The sequence below is a fragment of the Camelus ferus genome, chromosome 29 (assembly GCF_009834535.1).
Source record: "Camelus ferus isolate YT-003-E chromosome 29, BCGSAC_Cfer_1.0, whole genome shotgun sequence".
Taxonomy (NCBI): Eukaryota; Metazoa; Chordata; class Mammalia; order Artiodactyla; family Camelidae; genus Camelus; species Camelus ferus.
This window is the reverse complement of record NC_045724.1, coordinates 7093248-7113792: the sequence shown is the minus strand read 5'-3', so window position 1 is coordinate 7113792 and position 20545 is coordinate 7093248. Positions and strand designations below refer to the sequence as shown.

General features: G+C 45.8%; 1 protein-coding gene across 1 annotated transcript in view; it reads right to left on the bottom strand.

The window, feature by feature from the left end:
• Nucleotides 1–20545, bottom strand: part of ZNF704 (zinc finger protein 704) — a 197650-nt gene that overhangs the window by 42614 nt on the left and 134491 nt on the right. The window contains 3 exon segments of the mRNA XM_032469957.1: nucleotides 2404–2466; nucleotides 13243–13475; nucleotides 18143–18246. Of these exon segments, the coding sequence (XP_032325848.1) occupies nucleotides 2404–2466; nucleotides 13243–13475; nucleotides 18143–18246 (400 nt within the window).

Below are 20545 nucleotides of genomic sequence, written 5' to 3'. Positions count from 1 at the left end.
GATTCACTCTGTTAATTTCTAGCGAAATCATGCACATCTAGCCACCTGCCTTTACGGGATGGCCTCTGGACCTCTCCCTTCCACGGGGCAGCCCCAGATTTCATGACCATGTCCGGCAGGAGCAGGGCACTGACTCGGAATAACTTTTTTCCCCACTTACAATCCCTGTGTAGAAAACTGACGATTCAGATCTCCCCTTCTCCTTGGCCTTTCTGTTCAGCCAGATGGGCGGCTTCTCCCAGCCTGGTTCCACTTCCCCTGAGCTCTCAGGCTGAGGCATCTGGGGAGGTGTCTGTCCCGTATCAGGTCAGCTGGGCTTGGCTTTCTTACAAGCATACCACTGAGGACCCCAGAGAGTGGGCTGAAGAATGCACGTCTGTTCTATTCCTGTCCCCACTTCCTTTCCAGCATGGGGCAGGCCGAGTTGCTACTGGCTGCCAAGGATTACTAACAGACACACAGGCCTGGGGGAAGTTGTGCACCCTACATGGGGGCAAGTCAGGATCGGCCCCCGGTGCACAAGAATAGAGTGAGATTTAAGAGAAAGACTGTGTACTTTTCGCACTGGCATGGTTCACACTGCAGCTACGTAAGATGCAAGATGCCTATCTCGGGGCTTTGGTGTGCTCCCACCCCCCTCCCTCCATCTGCCGGCGGTCACATAACTGAGCTCATGGATCGAGGCAAAGCCGGTTTCCCTCTCCCAGTAGAAAAGAGAGCTGAGACCACAAGCTTCTATACACACACCCCAGCCTTGCAGTCCTGCTCATCCAGGCCCATTCCCAGGCAGTGGCTGGCAGGGCTGTGACTCCTAATTCACCAAGGCACTTTGAAGCGCACAGAGTAAAAAGGGAATTTTAGGGAAGCGAATACAGTGGCTGCACTTGGAATTTCACCCACCATGAGAGCACCCAGGGAGCACAAAGGAAAATGGTGTGAATGCCACTTACAGGCTACAAATACGTCAATGCAGCACGTGTTTCCGCAAGGTGAGGAATAGGATTCGATTTTTCTGGGCGGATGGACTTTAAAACAAACCCCGCAGCTCCTGATTATAGCTTCGGGAAGTTCTTTCTAAACGTTTAAGTAACTCTGAGCTATTGACAATGGGAGCTGTCCTGACAGCGAGGTTTGAGGGGAGACACTGCATTTCCTGCCCCGAAGGCAATTTAGGAATAGAAGCGAGTTGCGCCCGTCAGTGTTTCCCATGTGGTGTTTCTTGGAGGATGAGGTGGACCCTCTGGCCAGGGAGCAGGAGGCCACTTTGCTGGGCCACGCCCACAGCGCTTGGTGAATTTCCATGTGCTGCACCCTGGAAGGGTCAGGCTGTGTCCCCGGCATCCCAGCCCTTCAGGTTAGAGAGCTAGAGCCCTGCTTCTCTCCAGGCCCTGAAGGAGACCCCCACACGAATCAGCAAAATCACCTTAGGACTGCTTTTTTGTTTTCTTTTCAACCACTTGTTTTTATGGACCATGCATTTCCTAAATTTATCCCTTGCTGGTCAAAGTGACTGCAGTGTTTATTTCTCAACACTCATCTTGTTGAAAGGACTCTCTGTGTCCAAGTGTCTGGGACTGATCATGTGTTTGGATTCACATTATGCACACTGGCAATGACTTACATCTTCTCAAGGTCCCTTCTAAGTCCAGAACCCGGGACAAGAGAGACCCAGAGCCTAAAGGACAGCTGAACCACCACTGCCCCCCAGGGCATGTGCTCAAAACTGACTTTTATCTTTCCTTAGAAAGGTTTTCTATAACACAAGGAGAAGGGTCAGTTGTACAAATGAAAGGCTTATTTGAGCAACAGAAACCTGACGAGGGCAGGTCATCAGACATCAGAGGAACCACAGCAGGAGCGCTGATGGACCCCATGGCTCCTAAACCCTTTTCAGGCCGCACCTCAAAGCCAATGACCGCTCTCCATCAGGAAAAAGGCGCACATTCCCTTGACAGACGAATTTTGGGGGTCCAAGGATCCCCTACCCTAGTGTTTCATCTCTTACAAGTCACTCTCACATACATTTTATTTTTGACCCTCAACACATGACCATGCAGGAATGATACCATTAGCTTCATTTTCAGGGGGAACTGAGAGGCTCAGAGCAGTGACTCCCTTAATATCAGTTCGCAAGTATGTCAGGAAGGCTTACAACTTCAAGTCCACGTTCTTCCCACTTGCCATACTGGCCTCTGTCATCTGTGGTGGCCACATCCACAGTGATTAGGAAGACCAGGCAAGCCCAGCCCCTATTCCTGGTTCAGACTTTTTCAAGGCACAGGGCAGAGGGTAAGTCTGAGTGCAGGCAGTCCTGGACTGAACTGACGGCGGCTACACCAGGCTCTGAAGGCAGGGCTGCCTTACCCAAGGTGAATGGTCCGGATGTGTTTCTGGCATACCCGCTGCAGTGCTCAGCACCTTCCCGCAGTTCTTCCAGAGGCATTTGAACATCACCTTCATGGAGTTCTATAAAGGGGAGGAAAGTGACATGAAAACTAGCCCAGCAATTTTTTATTGTCGTCCCAAAGTACTTTTTTCCTTCATTAGAGAAGTAACAGGTTCCCATTCTCTTGACTACAACTCAGCACGCCATTCTAGGAAACCCTCTATCTGGCGGGGACTGTGGTGGCCTCAGATGTTTTTCTACATCCTTCCTGAGTACTGAGACCTGCAGGAAGGCATTTAGTTCACTGTCATTAAGGTGGCCACAAGGTCCGTTAGGTTGTTAATGGCAGTATCTAACGTTCACGGAGCGCTCGGCACATGCCAGGTGCTATGCTAAGAGTTTATCTCACGTAATCCTAAAAGATGTCTAATTATTATCATCACATTTTACAGATTCATGGAAAGCTTCAGTAAAACATAGCCCAGTCAGTGAGCCAGCTTCTAGCAAAGCTGGGGCAGGAATCCGGGGAGTCGGCTCCGCGGAACCCACCCTCCTCCACCAGGACACAATTCCACCTTCTCCACAAGGATCTCAGCCGTTACCATGATCGCCACTTCATTATCTTAAACTGGCTATAAATTTAGTTTTCAGTGGAGGTCATGGTGATGGTTGAATTAGACAGTTTTCTCTTCACTCTACGTATGACTTTTTCTTCCAAACCCTGTGTACTCTGCACAGGTAGCTACTGGAGGGAGGTCTAAGTTCACCAAAAGAGAATGGAAAATCTGCCGCAGGAAAAATGACTGTCTCATTTGTAATGACTCAGGTCATTAGGATAAGCAACTGGAGGGCCTTTTTTTTACAGTCTGGGTTTATGGTTAAAGTTTCTTGTTGATCTGCAAGGTGGCTGCACACGTGGGCCCAGAAATGTAATTACACCCAGTGGGGAGAGCCCAGAAACTGTGCTTAAGGATGAGCATTCCCAAACCCCCTCACAGAGGGGAGGCTCGCTTTCTCCTCTACCTCTTCTTCTTTTTTAAAAGATTTATTTTTAAAAATCTTATTTTATTTATTTAAAAAAATTTGAGAGGGGTGGATTAGACTTATTTATTTATTTATTTTATTATATATTTTAAATGGAGGTACCGGGACACTGAACCCCAGGACCTCGCGCATGCTAAGCACGCGTTCTACCACTGAGCTACACCCTCCTCCCTACCTCATCTTTTTGAACAAGACATCTCACATTTACTTCCTTTGAATAACACATCTGTGTTTATTACCCCATCACCCCAAACGTGTCAGAGCTCTCGTCCCATAATTCTACTCACGCCCAGTATGTGCCATCTCTAAATCTGGGGCAATGCTGATGAAAAGCTTTGGAAATGCCTGTCATTTGACCCCAGTTCAAACTTCAGGGATCTAACCTAAGCAAATCATTCAAACGTCTGCAAAGATCTGTTGTATAAGATATTAACCACACTGACATTTCGATTAGTGAAAAATCAGAAATAATCTCAAGGTTGACAGTGGAGGGGGATTGGTTAAACTAATTCCATGTAACTGTATATTAAGGAATCTTAAAAATGAAGTTGAGAGAAAAGCTTCTCTGATGCGAAGAACAAGCTCCAAGGCTAGGAAGGGAGCTGCTGGTACTCCTCATTTGCCCTGCAGGTTTCTCGCTGCTCCCCTTCCCCACCCTGCTCAGTGCCCTGGAGGTTGACCTTTATGTATCAAGGGGCCCCTCACTGGCTCCTGGGTGGCATTGCCAGTGGGAGGACAGGGAGGAGGAGAGACTGGAAGCAGCAGGGTGTGGATTCTCTCAGCATCCTTTCATGCCCTGGCCACGGGTGGGCAGCGGCTACATTTTTTCCTCCAAAAGTTTCTACCTCTACTGGCTATTTCCAAAGTGTTGGTTCATCCTCTGGGTTCTGGAACCCCTCTTACTTGCCTCTTCAGGCTTCGGGAGGGGGTATACTGTTTGCCCCCTGGGGGTAATGAACCACCCCCTTCTGATGTCCCCAACCCTAGTCACACCTTTTTAAAGAGCCTCTTTATTAAACTTCTCAATTAACCCATTTGAGTACCACCAGTTTCCTTGAGGACCTTGACTGAAATGGGGGAAAGTAGTTATACAAGAATATAAACAACATTATATATTTGGGGATGGGTAGGTAATACAAATAGAAATTATTGCATAGTGGAAATACCAGCGAAGGGTATCTTATTTTGACATTAATTTCCAAACGCTAAAAATTACCCTATTTTATTTGATTTGTTTATTTTTTATCATACAGATTTTTTTTTCCCCAAGAGGCCCTCAAAGTGTTATGCCTCTTTTGTTGTTGTTTGTGTTGCTGTTTGTTTTTTTTTTTTTTTAGGGGAAGTAATTAAATTTATTTATTATTTAATTAATTTTTTTAGCGGAGGGTACCAGGGATGAACCCAGGACTCTTGCGTGCTAAGCACTTGCTCTATCACTGAGCTATGCCCTCCCCCACAAATTACCCTATTTTAAATGAAAGACAGAAGTCACCCTATGATACTTGCTTGACTAATTTTGGAGAACAAAAGCTTACTAGCACGGCCATCTCAACTGTAATGAAATCAAGCGACTTTCCTCCACCTAGGCAAAGGGCGGTTTTGTTTTGAAATAGGGGGTACTGGGAATTGAACCTAGGACCTCGTGCGTGCTAACCACGCCCTCTACCACTGAGCTATACCCCTCCCCTGGTGAAGGACGTCCTTGGGTCAAACCACAAGGTCCCTTAAATGGTGGTTAAGTACTTTTCAAGATCTGCTAACTACATCCCATGGAGACAAATCCTTTGTCTACAGACTACTCACTGTTATGCTAAAGGACAGCCAGCCATGGAAGGAGAAGAATAGGAAAAAATAGCCAATATCAACAGTGCCCAGATTGCCACATGGGTCCAAGCTCGCCCAAGGAAGCCCAACCAAGCAGAACTGCTGGCAGAGTCCCGGCCGCCAAGCCTGAACTTCAGCCCATCTGTGCTCTGCCCTGGCTCCCCGCCGCAGCCCGAACAGATGCTCACAAGGCTGGAGTGTCCGAGCTAGAGGGAGGCCACTGTCGGCTGGGAGCCACAGTGTGCTAGGGTCTTCCACACATCTGCCTTCCGTAGCTGAAGCCCCTGGCGGTTACAAGCAGGATTCATGGAATCTACACGTGCCCAACGTGACATTCGCAGCAGCTCCAGAAGAGCTCTCCAGAGTTACCCAACTTTGGTGCTGTGGGCTACGACAGTTGGAGAGAACTTCCTGGAGGGTCATCCCCCTTGCAGAAACATCCAGAATGTCTCCAACATCAACTGCTTTGGGGCTATAGGCTGAGATCTTTGGCCGAAGGCTCCCCTCGTCTTCTCTCTGCTTTCCTTTCCATGGCGAGCTTCCGTGATGGCTTGGAATTGTTTCATAGATAAGAGTATGTGGAGTAGCTTCTATTTTCCTGCTCAAATCCAGACTGGTACACAGCACTGCTGACGGTCACCTTCAGTTCCAAGAGTGAAAACATGGCTGGATTTTGAAGTTTTATGTAACACACCCAGGGATAAGTTCAATTAAAGCTACGTTCCAGAGGGTCTGTGAGCATCACATATCCAGTTTACCTTACAGCAGCCTGGGGTTAACGTCAAGCCACCTTTTCTGAGGCAGTTGAGAAGCTCCTCAGGGGTGCTTTAGTTGGGATTGAGGTGTGTGTGTGTGTGTTGGGATGGGGGGATGGACGCTCACATATCAAGCTCCCCAGGGAGGAGAGGGACCCAATTATTCTGCACAGGCGATGGTGCTGCATTACACATGCTTCCTCAGCCTGCCTCGTGGGAACCCACACCTCTTAGCAGAGGCTCCAATGTCTCTTTCAGGATCAAGAGGTCCACTCAGACCCTCAGGTTCCAAAGACCAAGAAGTGGTGTCTTAAAAAAATCAGTAACTGCTTAGAAGGTACAGGGGTTCCAGTTCTCTCCTTTACTGGGAAGGCAGCCTTACACATGTCACTTCGCCCACTTTGGGCTTTATTCCTTATTTGTAAAACAGGAGGACCGAACAAGGTGAGCGATTTTGGATCCATGAGGCATGTGGGGTTAATGCAAAGTGATAGGTAAATTCAAATGTATACCAAGCAGGGATTAAGCACCTCCCACCTAGATGTGCTGTGTATAGATGCTGTGGTAATAAATAGAACTTAAAAATAACAAAAAGATATTTTTGTAAATGAAATAATACAAAATGGATTCTTTTGTGTCTGGCTCCTACACCTCAGTGTAATGTTTTTGAGATTTGTCTGCTGTCTCGTACAGCAGTCATTTGTTCTCTTTTATTGTGGTATAATATTCCACTGTATGAATGTACCACAATTTGTTTATCCATTACCTGTTTGCAGAGATCTGGATTGTTTCCAGTTTGGGGTGGACAATGAATTAAACTGCTATGAACATGTGTCTACAAGTGTTTTGTGGGCATGGTTTCATATCTCTTAAGTAAATACCTAAGAGTGGAATTACTGGGTCACATGGTAAGTATATATTTAACTTTATAAGAAACTGCCAAACTGCTTTACAAAGTGGTTCTACCATTCTGCATTCCCAAGAGCAACGAATGAAGAGTTCCTGTTGCCAACGCTTGGTATTCTGTACACCAAAAAGTGCACACTGTGGGGGTGGGGGCAGGTACGGCTCGGCGGTAGAGTGCGTGCTTAGCATGCACGAGGTCCTGAGTTCAATCCCCAGTACCTCCATTAATAAAAAGTGCGCACTGTATGATCCCAGGGCAGTGGCTGTCTGTCTGGGGTGGAGGGCGGCATCTGACCACAGAGAACACAAGGAGTGCTTGCCTGGATCTGCATGGTGGTGACTCAGGTGGAGATATTAGTCAAAACTCACTGAACTATACATTGAAAATGGGTTCAGTTCGTTGTGTGGAAATGATACCTAACTATAGAGTAGATTTCAAATGATTTCTAGAACAACAACAAAAGCATTCCTGAATTAATAGAAATCCCTCGACATTACATATTTGCTCAATCAGTGAATTCTAAAAGGGCATCTCATCTTTGGGGACACGTGTACATTTCCTGACACAATCAAGCAGTCCCGTAACTTGGAGAGGTGGGGGCTGGGCTGGATGATTTCCAAAGCCCTTCGAGCTCCAGTGCCTGGGCCAGACACTGCCAGGCAGGCTAGTCTGAGATGCTGTCATTAGATTGCCTAGACCCCACTCTTCTTTGCCCCGATCCTCCCTGAGGTCCATCGGCTCCCCAGCTCTGGCTGGCAATGCTGCGCCATCGCTGTGAAATCCTCCAGTGTGACCCCGAGCTGCTGCTTTTCTTAGCACCGCCCTCCCCAGCAGATGGCTCTATTTCTGGGTCGGCAGTTCTTCTTACAGAAGGCACTTCTCTGCTCAAAATTAGTGGGTGAGGAATTAAGTCAGAGCAGAGACGGCAACAAGTGTACTCGTCTGGGCCTTGGGGCTCAGTCATTCACAACTGAAAGCGATTCACTGCTTTCTGACTCTGCAGGATTGGACGTGCAGGGTGGAGCACATGGTTAGATCCCTGTTTACTACTGCACAGCTCTGACTGAAGCACCTTATGTTAACGGAGCAATTTTCGCTCCGACTTGAGATATCTTCCTGGTCCACAGGTAAAAACGGTTCACGGTCAAGACAGCTGTGAAATAAATGAAAATGATGACGGCTGGAATTTCCTGACTGCCTTTGAGTTGTGCTGATATTCTGAAGTGCAGAGTCCTGAGTCAAATTTCCTCACAGGGCCCCCAATTCCTGTCATGGCTGCCCTCACCTGATGTAGCCTGACCTCTCCCAATAACCCTGAACAAGCCCAACGTGGCTGGGATGGCCGAGGGGCCCAGAATGTCCTGTGCTGCAGTGACAAAGATGCGGTAAACGTGGAGTCAGGGTGGAGGGTGGAGGCAGGGGGCCTCCTCTGCCCACACCCAAGCTTCACAAATTTCCATTCAATGTGTTGTCAAGTGGGTAAAAAGGAAAAAAAAAAATTAGCAGCTAGCATGTATGGCTCCTGTAATCCTCACAACAACTTGATCAATAGGCTGCTATTAATCTCCACATTTTACAGATGAGAACACTGAGGCTTAGAGATGTCAGCTGACTTGCTTAAGGTCACATGAGTATTGGAGCTGTTTGATCCTGCTGAGGCATGGACAAATCCAAAATCTGACAGAGTCAGGGATCTGACATGGACAAAAACCACATTAATAGTTATCAGTGCTTCTTGATGTTCTAGACGTCTTCAGGAACTGATGGTTTGAACTCTCTGCCTTCATAGACTTGTTTTCTCCCAGAAGGCCTCGAGTGGCTATATTTAGGGTCATTGCATCACCTCGTGGTCAGGACGGGAACTGCACCTTCCCGGTAATCCCAGAGTCCTGGCTCACACTACCAGGGTTTTCTCTGAGCAAGGAAGTCAGTCTGAAATTCCAGAGGAAAAATTTTGCTAGCACAGGGCTTGATGCAGTTTGGCTGGCTGACCTCCAGAGCCAGGAGAAAGAAACGTTTCATTTTATTCTCTTTGCATCCTCTGCTACCTTGGCTGAAGGGTTTGCTAAGAGCGATGCGTGCTTCATGCGGGAAGCGGCCCTCCAGCCTGGAGTCCCACTCTCTGTCTTGATTTCTTTGTGAAGCCTCTGCACCCCACTCCCCACTCTGCCATGTAATATTGGCTGTAGCTGGGTCTCAATATTTTCTTTCCATGTTACTCTCTTCTGGGTGGTAGAGGGAAATGTGGTGTGGAGCCTCTGAATTAATTTGCCTCAAGAGTTTCACCGATGCTGTTTCACCTAAGCTGATCTTATCTGCCGTATTAGAAGCGACACAATCTTGGGCAATTCACATAACCTCAGTGAGCCTCTTCTGCACAATGGGCATATGAACATGCCAAGGATCTGGGGGATAATTAAATGACATGCTGCATTTAAAAGCATTTTGGAAACTATTACTAAATATGCAAATGTGGTTATTATCAGCAAATGTTTCTTGCTTACTCCTGAGAGCAGGAGATAATGCCTTGTCTAGGAATGAATCTCTCTTCTTTACAAAGCGGAACAGGAATCACCATTTAGAGGTGAGAGAGAGGGGTCCAGGCCGGATGGAGGTGGGAGAGATAAGAGAGTCTCCACACGGAGGAGGAAGATCAGGGTCGTTGCTTCATAATCAGTACAGGGTGTGCCTTCTCCTCCTCCGCTTTGGGGTCCTAAACTGTCTGTTACAAAGCTGCCACATTCCAGGGGGGAGGGTATAGCTCAGTGGTAGAGTGTGTGCTTAGCATGCACAAGGTTCTGGGTTCAATCCCCAGCACCTCCATTAAAAAAATTATATATATATATATATATGCACAATCTTATGGTTACTAGGGAAAGGGGGTGGGAAGGGATAAATTTGGGAGTTTGAGATTTGCAAATGTTAGCTACTATATATAAAAATAGATTAAAAAACCAAGTTTCTTCTGTACCGCACAGGGAACTATAGTCAATATCTTGTAATAACCTTTAATGACAAAGAATATGAAAATGAATATATGTATGTACATGCATGACTGGGACATTACGCAGTACATCAGAAACTGACACATTGTAACTGGCTGTACTTCAATAAAAAAGTATACAAATAAGCCTAATTTATTTTAAATAAACTCCCCTCCCCCTCTAAAAAAAGAAAACAAAGTTGATACATTCCAGTACATGGGGTTTTAGGGCTTTTAAACTCTTTCTACATATGGTTGGTCACATTTAATCTTCACGATTGTCCTGAGAGAGGCTTGATGATACCTGTTGATTTGTTTGTCAAATGAAGAAGCTGATGAGCAGAGGGGTGAAATGCTTCCCTCGAGTTCTCAGGGTAGCAAAGCTGAGTTTAGAATGTGGATCTTCTGATTTCTGATCCGGGCTCCTTCGTTGAACACTTACCATGTTTTCTCTTTATAATACAGAACAGGGGCTCCCACACCTTTTCGACCATGAGCCACAGTAAGAGATACATTTTGTACCGCGGACACATAAATGTACGATTGAAACAAATGCATCAAGATATAATACTTGTCTATTCATTAACGTGTATCAACTCATTAAACTGATTCATCACCCACTAGTGGACTGAGACCTGCAGTTTGGAACATACTGATCTAGAAGGTTCTCAAACAGTCCCCACAGGACATGTGACCATCACAACTGCCCATGGTCTCCATTGGATATTATGAAACTGAGGGAATGAAGAGGAAAATAAATGACTGCAGAGTTTCACCAACTAGTACATATTGCCTAATGGATTAGGCAGTTAACTCTTAGAAATCTTGAGAAATCTGATTTTTAAAACTCAAAAGTAGCTGTATTACAGTTACTGTGTTTCTACCCCATGGTGAGCACAGTATTTATCACTCATAATTATTGTTGCCTCTTTACACATCAGTGTCCCCCCGCTCAACTTTCAACCTTAAAGGAAGGGGTTACGCCTTATCCTCAGGGCATTGAGCACTGGGCCTGCTGGCTGCTCGATAAATATTGGTACACTTAGTACATTAAAAAAATAAGTTGCAACCATCCTGCTTTCTTGTTACTCTCACTAATCTAAGTAACTTAACGTTCAGAAGGCAATGGCTTGGTCTAAGGTACACATGAAAAATTAGGGACTATGACAGACAGAGAAAGACAAATACCATATGATATCACTTACATGTGGAATCTAAAAAAATGACACAAATGAACTTATTTACAAAACAGAAAGACAGAAAACAAACTTATGGTTACCAAAGGGGAGGGGGGGGGAAGGTTAAATTAGGAGTTTGGGACCAGCAGGTAGAAGCTACTATGTATAAAATAGATAAACAACAAGGTCCTACTGAACAGCACAGGGGACTAGATTCAATATCCTGTAATAACGTATAATGAGAAAGAATATATATGTATAACTGAATCACTATGCGGTATACCAGAAACTAACACAATATTGTAAATCACCTACACTTCAATAAAAAAAAATTGGAGACTATGAGCGTCATCCTGTTGGTACTAGTCTGGGGAAACGTAGGTCTGAATAGAGGGAGAGGTCATAAAGAAAGGAGGAGGAATACAATTCTTACTCACTCATTCACTCCTACTGTCCAGACTCCTGCAGAGTGGGTCTGTGCCCTTCAAGGAAATACCACTTTATAGTGAAATTTATTTTCTTTTCCATTGGTGACTAGACTATCCCCTAATCGAGCTGAAGCCTACAGGATTCTGACCAATGCAACGTAATTGTAATGTGAGAGTGTGAATCCTGGCTCGGGGCAACATGAGAAATGAAAAGCTGTGGCGGGCTCTCAGCGTCGCTGGCTCCCTGTGCTGCGAGTCCCGTCCACGAGGCTGGGCTGCACTTGATGGAGCCACGACCACGTGCTCCGAAGGCCCCAGAGAGGAAGTCTGTGCAGCATGAAACGACAGAACATGAGTCCGGGTCCTCGCAGCCTGCTTGCCTGCGGGTTCCTGCTGATACAAGGGCCAGCCTTTCTCCCTGACTAGTCAAGCGAGGACCCAGTGTGTCTGGGGACCCACAGGAGGCCACAACAGCTCCAGGCCCCCTGTCCGATGGACTGGCGTGTGAAATAATGACTCTTCATTCCACCGCAGACTACATTAACGCCCTGCGCTCCAGGCAGAGAGAGTGGCTGTGGCACCACCACCAGTACACAAGCTGCAGGATGCTAAGAGAGATGCAGGGAGGGACGGTGTTGGACCAGTGCCATCTCTTTGTTTTTCTCTTTGAAATGAATTGGGGGGAAAAACAAAGGCCTTGCAGGCCTCCGCGTTTTCTTTGGATTTTTGTTTATGAATAGTCATTAATAATGAAGCTACCAATTACAAATTAAAAGACTAATATATAATAAAGTAATGGTTTCATGTTTACATGGAGATTTAAAAAACTCATGTTAAACTGTTTTCTAGCTACAGTAGTAATATTTCTTTATTCTATGAAATAGACAGGCTTCAAACAATTGTGAGTGAACATCATAATTTAAACGTATGCGAAGAGAATGAAAAGGATACGCGCTTCATTTCTGCAGACCTGGGTCTGAATCCCTTTCTAGCCTCCATGACAGCAGCCAGTTAAGCGTACAAGCTCCCCAGTCCTCAGTCTCCTCATATCAAGATGGGAAAAGAACACTTACAGTACAGGACTGCTGTGAGGATCAAATAAAAGTGTAATCAATGAATTTATTAAATCAATTACATGAGATCTCCTTTTTCACTTCTGACTGAATAACCACATAATCTGGGGTATGTAAGTACTCCTTATGTTCAGATGTTCGCTTTCATGTATGTTTCACATCTGGTTTTATAAAAATAAGATGCAAAATATTCTTCCCAACAACGCTTCAGGGCTCAGCGAAGCAGAAAAGAGGGAAACATATGCATTTTATTTTACAGATGACAAAGTGAAGTCCCGCAAAGACAGCGAGTTAATTACCAAAGCAAGCCTGAAGTCCAGTTTTCTAACTTCCAAATACTGGTTAAGTCCCACGTTCCCCGGTGTTAACTCTCAGCCAGTGCAGCAACTAACAACCAGGGGAGGGGGTGGGGATGAGGTGGGTGGGGGGAACGCGTGCTTGGAAGAAGCGCATCAATACTTTAGTCATTTTTATTTGTCTTCTATCAGGACCCTTCATTCATTTGGAAACTTTAAAGAAAGTTGGTGGGGAACAGAGGTTGCTTCTGTCGATCAAAAGGGGCGAGGAGGGGAGGTGGGGTGCCGGAATCACCATCGCAGGCTCAAACCGGCCCTTGGAAGGCGGACGGAAAGCACGTTCCCGCAACTAAATCCCCGAAACCAACCTTTCGTTTCCTGGGAATGGGCTCATCAAAGAGGAGGTTGCTGGCCTCCGCCTCGTCGATGCCGTCGTCCGGGGGCGCGGGGCTGCGGAAGGGCTTGAAGCTGTCGGCGGACAGCGGCGGCGACGGCGTGGACGGGTTGGACTGGTCGCTGGGGGCGCTCCAGCTCCAGTAGCCGCTGCTGCTGCTGCTGGAGGGCACGCCGCCCGCCTCCTTCCAGGATCCGCTCAGGCCCTCTGCGGGCCACACAGGCACAGCGTCAGCGCCGCCGGGGCCGCGGGGCCGGGGCGGGGGGGGGCGGGGGGCGGGGGGGGGGGCGGGGGGGGGCGGGGCGGCGGGGCGGCGCGGGGGCCTGGACGCTACGCTGGCGGAACGCGGCACCTGCCGCCCACTCGGCAATGCGCACCAGCTGAGTATGTGTTACTCTACGTAGATCTCAAAAAAAAAAAAGTTGCATTCGAGTTTATAAACATTTAGTTATTTTTAACCACACGAGAGCAGGTTTTTCTATTTTCTGATGTGTGTTGCTTTGTGCAACACTACTGCCTGAGGATGAAAGTAGAGATGATATGAAAACAAGAAAAAAAAAAGTTCTGTTCTGGGTCACTAAGTTTGAGGAGCTTGGCATTTATGGACTGTATTTCTTTCTTCTTTTTCTTTTTAAATTTATTTTTTTGGGGGGAGGTCATTAGCTTTACTTATTTATTATTAGTTTTTTTTTTTTCCAGTGGAGGTATTGGGGATTGAACCCAGGACCTTGTGCATGCTAAGCATGCGCTCCACTCGAGCTACACCCTCCCTCTGCAGACTATATTTCTAAGGGGAGAATCATTTGTGGTATTTTACCCCCTAACTTCAACCCCACCACCCACCCACCTGCTTTTTAACTTTTTAAAAGGAATTTCTTACAGGACTGTGGTCCTTGGAAGACATAGGTAAAGTTAGTCTAAGATTTAAGAACCCAAGAGACATAATTTCTAATTAGTTACCTAAAGCCATTTACCATCCTGCTTATTATAACAAATAATAGTCTTACTTTGGGTGTGTGTTTTATATCTTACAAAGCTCATTCACACAATCTTACGCATTCTCACAACATCTTTTTTTCAGAGTAAGGATTACCACGCCCATTTTGCAGACGAGAACCTTGAGGCACCAGGGAGTTAAGTGACTTGTCACGTAATTATGACTAGTAATTACATAACCCGGATGGGCCCTGGCCCCAAACCCTGGTCTACCAGTTGGCCTTCAGTGAGAGCAGCCCCTGTGCTGTGAGCATCCTTCTTTTCATCTGGCAAAGCTGAGAGCAGAAAAGAATTTATTGGTAATAATTACTGCTAAGATTGGAGTTAAATTTTACCTTTCCACTTGTGGGGGAAAACATGATGAAATGCTTGCTAATGTAGAGAGATCTCTGCCCAGCTGGAATGTCTTCAGGGGGCTCTTTTAATCACTGAAGATTTGCTTTACTTTTCAAAATGCCCAGTCTTAATTAGCATTGGTATAAATTCTCCTTTCTTTTTGAATCATATCTCCTCCATATTAATGTGCATTTTGAATATATTAAAACTATATTCTAACTACAAGGAGGAAAAAAAAAATCCCAAAATGCCTCATTAAAAAAATGCTGTTAACATCTGTGTCATTAGTAATGACGTGAAGACAAATGGGAGACCAGCATTCATGGAAAAATTTCCTGACTACCTTCACCTAATTACAGATTTTTAGCATACTCCTCAACTATGTCAAGCAAAAAGTTTGGTTAGATGAACCAAGTTTTAAGTTGAAGAGCAGAAGTAAGTTAACCATCTCATTAAAGCAAGGCTCTAACAGAATGGAGTGGCCATTTATGCAGGCTAACACCTTGACAGCAACAACACCACCAAATTAGCATCACCCTCCCGGCAGTCTACACAGAGACGGATTCACTCCCTGGACCTGAGCCGCCTATTATAAATAAGAAAGCTCCATTCAATACAACACGACTCCAAAAAGAGCCTCATGTAAAGCCTCGGTAATATTACCTGGTGTGACAGACGCACTTGGCAGGCCCAGGAGGCTTATAAATATCCCGCAGCGTGCACTCGTAAAATAAAATAAGTTCATGATGCTAGATGTGTAATCATGTTAAGTGTGAGGAACTGAAATTATTTTGAGAACCAGCTATTGTTCCTGTGCGGTTACCCTGCTTCAAGCCAGTGCCAAAAGTTAATTTGTTTACTGGCGAATGACATTTCCTTTAGAAACATTTTCATCAGAAGGACAATGGGATATAGAAAATATTTCGCAAAAAAGTCAAAACCCATTCATAATAGTTTTTAGAGAACAGTGTCTCCTTAATCTTAAACAAGTATTTACCAAAAAATGCAGACAGGCATTTTGCTGGAATCTCACCCTCTTTGCAGACCTACATCCTAACAAAATGATCCTTTTCCAGTAAAGTGAAGGATCACAGGAGTTTCCAGAATTTCACTGATATACAAAAATCCTGGAGATAATCCTTGTTTCTTTAAAAAAGCCATCATTATCATAAGTTGCTTTTCCCTTCTAAGAATTTGCTTCCTGTTGCAAAATAAATGATAGACAATTTGGGATTACTATTTGGGTAGTTATTTTTTAAGACATAATGAATACTTTATAACTATGCTAAGAAAAGTTTGTACTGGAGAAGCAAAAAGTTTCTTGATTCTAACATTTTAAGGCAAAGGAATATTTAAAATGTCCTCAATTAAAAAAATCGAATGGTAAAAGTTATGATTACATCACAATTACTTTTTTCTCCCTGAAGATTCCATGACATTCTGTAATTTCTTTTTCCTGGAATAGGTTTTGGGGATGACTTCAGTTTTGCTTTTACTATAATCTTTCTTTAGCAGCTTGGCCAAGCTGAGAAAGACAGCAGAAAAGATCAGACTCATCTCAAGAGCACCGTATCGACTCTGTGGGAGGAGGTGACATTACCCCAGCTCATGGTGAATCATCACGGTGGCATTCCTGGTTTCTGGTGTTAATCTGAATTCCCAGCATCTTGATCCCTCTTCCCACTTACAAATGGGTTGGAGCCGGTTTTGGTGAGGACTCAGTGGATGTCCAACAGATTTATTTTAATGCCTCATGCTCACAACTGGATTATGTGTGAACCATACTCTATCTCATAATTGACTAGGCTGGCTTTTGAGAGAATGTCTTCCCTGGCTGGTAAGTTCCACTCAGTGGTTTTGGTGGCTTACATTTCAGTGAACTACAGTGTGGCTTCCGCTCCACGGGTAGTCAGCCCATTGTGGATGCTCTTGCCAAAACCACCAAGTTCTTCGTGTGTAGAATTCAGTCCTTTCCACGCTTGACCTTCTGAAACATCAGATGTCACTCCTTGAAACATGCTTTTCCTTGGCTTCCATGAAATCCCACTCTCCTAGTCTCCTCCATCTCCAGTACCCCCTCAGCCTCTTCCTGGGTTCTTTTCCATACATGATGAGAAACCTCATAACTTCCCCCTCAGCCATCTTCTCTTCACCCTCCACTTCTCCACTACTCTCTCAGGGCGATCGCATCTTCTCTCCTGGCTTCAAAAATGTTGCCTTCCCATTCCGCAGCAGCCCAGCTCTCCCGGGCTGTACCCAAATCTCCATCAGATGCTGCCCCTTGGAGGATCCTCAGGTCCTCCCTACTAAACGTGCTTCAGACTGGACCTGTCATCGTCTTCAGCATCCCCACCTCTTGCTCCAATCATTCACTGAGAGATGTATTCCTCTGCCTTCATTCCCCGTCTCAGGGAAGGGACCTCCTTGCTGAAGCACAGCAGCTGCCCGGAAGTCACCCTTGTTACCCGCTCTCCTTCATCCTCTCTGTCCATCGCCAAGTCCTGTTGCTTCAGCCTGCTTCCCATTTCTCAGCTATGCCCTGTTCGTCCCCACTGTGACCACCAGGTTTCAGGATACCCACCTGGTTTTTGTTTTTTCTTTTTGCCTGTAAACCCAATCATAACTTTCAGTGCGTAAATCACTTGACAGCTCTCCTATATAGCCTCAAATCAATGTCCAAATTCCTAGCCAGGACCCTTGTGGTATGTTTCCTGCCAGACTCTCCCATCGCATCTCCCTTGCCCTCCTGATTTATCATACTGAATTACACGAGTCAGTCCTGTACTGTGACTAAGATAGCAGCTCTGGAATCAGAAAGATATGGAATAGAATTTCAGCTCTGCTCTTTCCAGTCTGTTAATCCCCAGGTGCCTCAGTGTACCCATCTGTAAAATAGTGGTAACATCTCATAAAATTGTTGTGAGAATTACATGAGATAAAGCAAGCTGAGGATTTGGCACATAGTGAAGTGCTTAATAAATGCTCGCCATTAATACAGCCGTGATAGTCTTTTTTTTTTTTGTCCCCAGGGAGATTGTTCACTACCTGGGAGTATGGACATGTTTCAATTTTGCATTTAAGCCATCTATTACAGTACCTACTAAATACGTATTGAATGAAAGAACAGATTAAGGGGTCCGGGGTAATGTTTTTTCAAAACATTTAATCTTCAGAGTTCTTGATTCAGCTCTCTCTCCAATCAAACAGAATAAAAAAATGCTGGGGAAAAACTTCATTAGACCAATCTCCATTTATCTGGGAAAAAAAAAGGACCACAACTACTCAAAGATGTGATGGGGAAGGGTGGTGGGGATTCATACATGTGAGCTGAATGGATGGATGTATGAATGAGATGCAGTGGGGTCTTCAGGACGATGAGGTGGCTGGTAGCTCTGGGGTCCATTTCTTCCACATTTCCCCTTGCTCCCTGCTAATGGGCAAGGGTTCATTGTTCATCGTATTTGGCAGGAATGGGGCCCCTCAAAGACAAGCTCTGTTCTTGGTGTCAGGGGTCCTTCCCTGTGCCGGGTACCCCGGCTTACCGTTCTGCCGCACAGGAGGGCTTCGAACCAAAGGGCTGGTGGACAGGCTGGTGAGTACCATTGCCGCGGTCACCTTGTCCATGTCCAGTTCCTCTGAAGACTTCCTGGAAAACAGGGAGGGGCACTGTTAACCCGGCTCGCTCTGCATCCTCCGTGCCTGTACCACACGCTGCTGCCCACGCTCACCCCTTGAGCTCATCCCCATGAAAATCCAGTGTTTTGTCAGTTTTATTGTACAGGTGAGGAAGCTGAAGTCTAGAGGTGAAGTGACCGTCAAACATACAGTATTAGGAAGAGATGGGTTCATTCATTGGTCATTCGCCTAACAGGTGTTTACTGGGAAGACTGTACTGGGCGAGACACTGTTCCAAGGCGTGGGTAATGCGTGGTGAACCACGCACAAGGCTGGTGGGGAGAAACACAATTATCAGTGAAGACACACAAGGAACAGGAGAATTTGATAGTGACAAGGGCTAGGCAGGGCATGGACCGTTTGACATGACAGTGACCCTGGGCAGCTGCATTCAGCAGGGGTCAGGAAAGGTCTGTCTGAGGAGGTGAAGTGTGGAGGAGGAGAAGGGGAGATGGACTCCAAGCAGAACAGACAACTGTGTGAAGGAGAGGCCACCAGAATGAGGACCGGACAGTTGAAGGGTGACCCGTTGGTGTGAGAAGGGGAGCAGGCTGAGCTGGCTAGGGGGCTAGTGTGGCCGCAGAAGGTGCTCCGATTTTATTTCAAGTGGAACAGAAAGTCACCAGGAGGCTTTAAGCCGTCCCAGTGACATAATATGATTAATATCTTTAAGATCATGACCTGAGCAGCTATACGGAGAAGGGACTTTAGGGAAGGCAGAACAGAAGCAGGGAAGCCACTTAGGAGATAATTGCTGGGAGTCTGGACAAGAGAAAACATGGTGTGGATGAGGGTGGGGGCAGCGGCAGGTGGCCTGGCCAGACTGGCTGCTGTCCTGGGTGCGGGAGGTGAGCAACCGGGAAGGTGTCCAGGTGTTGGGCTGAACATTAACTAGAGCCATTTGCTGAGATGGAGAGAATGGCGGGAATGCAGCCTGGGCTGTTTAAACTCTGCTTTACTGCCCTCTGCTAGAGGAAGGACCGTTCCTCCCAGAGGTGGTCACCAAGTTACCCTTCCAGTGAAGCGCCTCTGAGACAAAGAGATTACTCTGGTTCATTAATTTTGGCCAGTTAACTCTGAATCAAGGTTCAGAAGATAAAGATAATTGTGAACTGGAGCCAGCTTAAGTTTATTTCAATAAATAACTTAATATCGAGAGGCCAAAATGCATGTAGTACTGTGACATCAGATAAATAGTACCACCTCCTGAGAGATGGGCATTTTCGTATCAGGGAACAGTTACAGAAGTCCGACAGAGGATTAATAAGCCATATCGAAGGAGGAACTGACACTTCGACAGATGTGGCTTTCACTCACAGGTATGCTGTATAATTTGGAAAAGCAATGAACTTTTAGAGAGTTCTTAGAGCATCACTTCACAACACAAAGGGAAAGGAGACTCTTGAACTGGAGAAAAACCAAATGGTCCCCAGTTTAGTTGGGCTGGGGAGCTGGTCAATTAATATCATCATGTAGTTACAAAAATTATTACACTTTGGCCCTCCAGTGTTCACCACGCTGTAGTAATTCAGTTAGTAATTCAGTTACTAAGCAAAGGTTACTCTTGCAATCCAAGGTACCAAAAGATGGGAATCTTTGAAATTTTCTTCTGTCGTTTTCAAAGCTCCTTATGCTCTCTCTTGGCAAATTGATCCATCAAAAGACAGATTACTTGTTTCAGAGAAAAATGCTTCTAAAAAGCAAGCCCAAGGGTGCACAATGAAATTCGCTCCACAGAAGTTTTCAAGATAATTTCATACACTTAGGGAACAAAACTACTCTCTCAGCTGGCATACCATCAGGAGATTTTACATAGCCACAATTTACAAGATCCTCGCACTTGGGACCAAAGGTGATGCCAGTTTTTTTTTGTTTTTTGTTTTTCCCCTCGAAATGAGGCCTCCTGAAACAACACCAGGGAAAGAATGTAAAGCACCTGAAGGTAATTTGGAGCGTTTTTTGACTCAATATGCCCATGTAGGCGTGGTCACAGAGGGAAGGAGTTACTTGGGGGCCCTGAAGGAGAAAGGCGTGCTAGAGAGACCGCAATGTAGATGGTGCGGCTCCTCCGGGTGTCTGCCCTGTCAGAGCCCAGCTGTCAGGATCACTCCACGCCAGCAGGGGGCGCGCCCGAGCAGGCCACACTGCCATCTCTTCCAAGACTGAATGACAGGAGTTGCTGACTTCTCTTTCCAACTGTCAGTCTTCTCTTTCTCTTTGTTTACAAAAGGTTTAAGAACCAGGATGAGAGGCCCATGAGTCCGGCACAG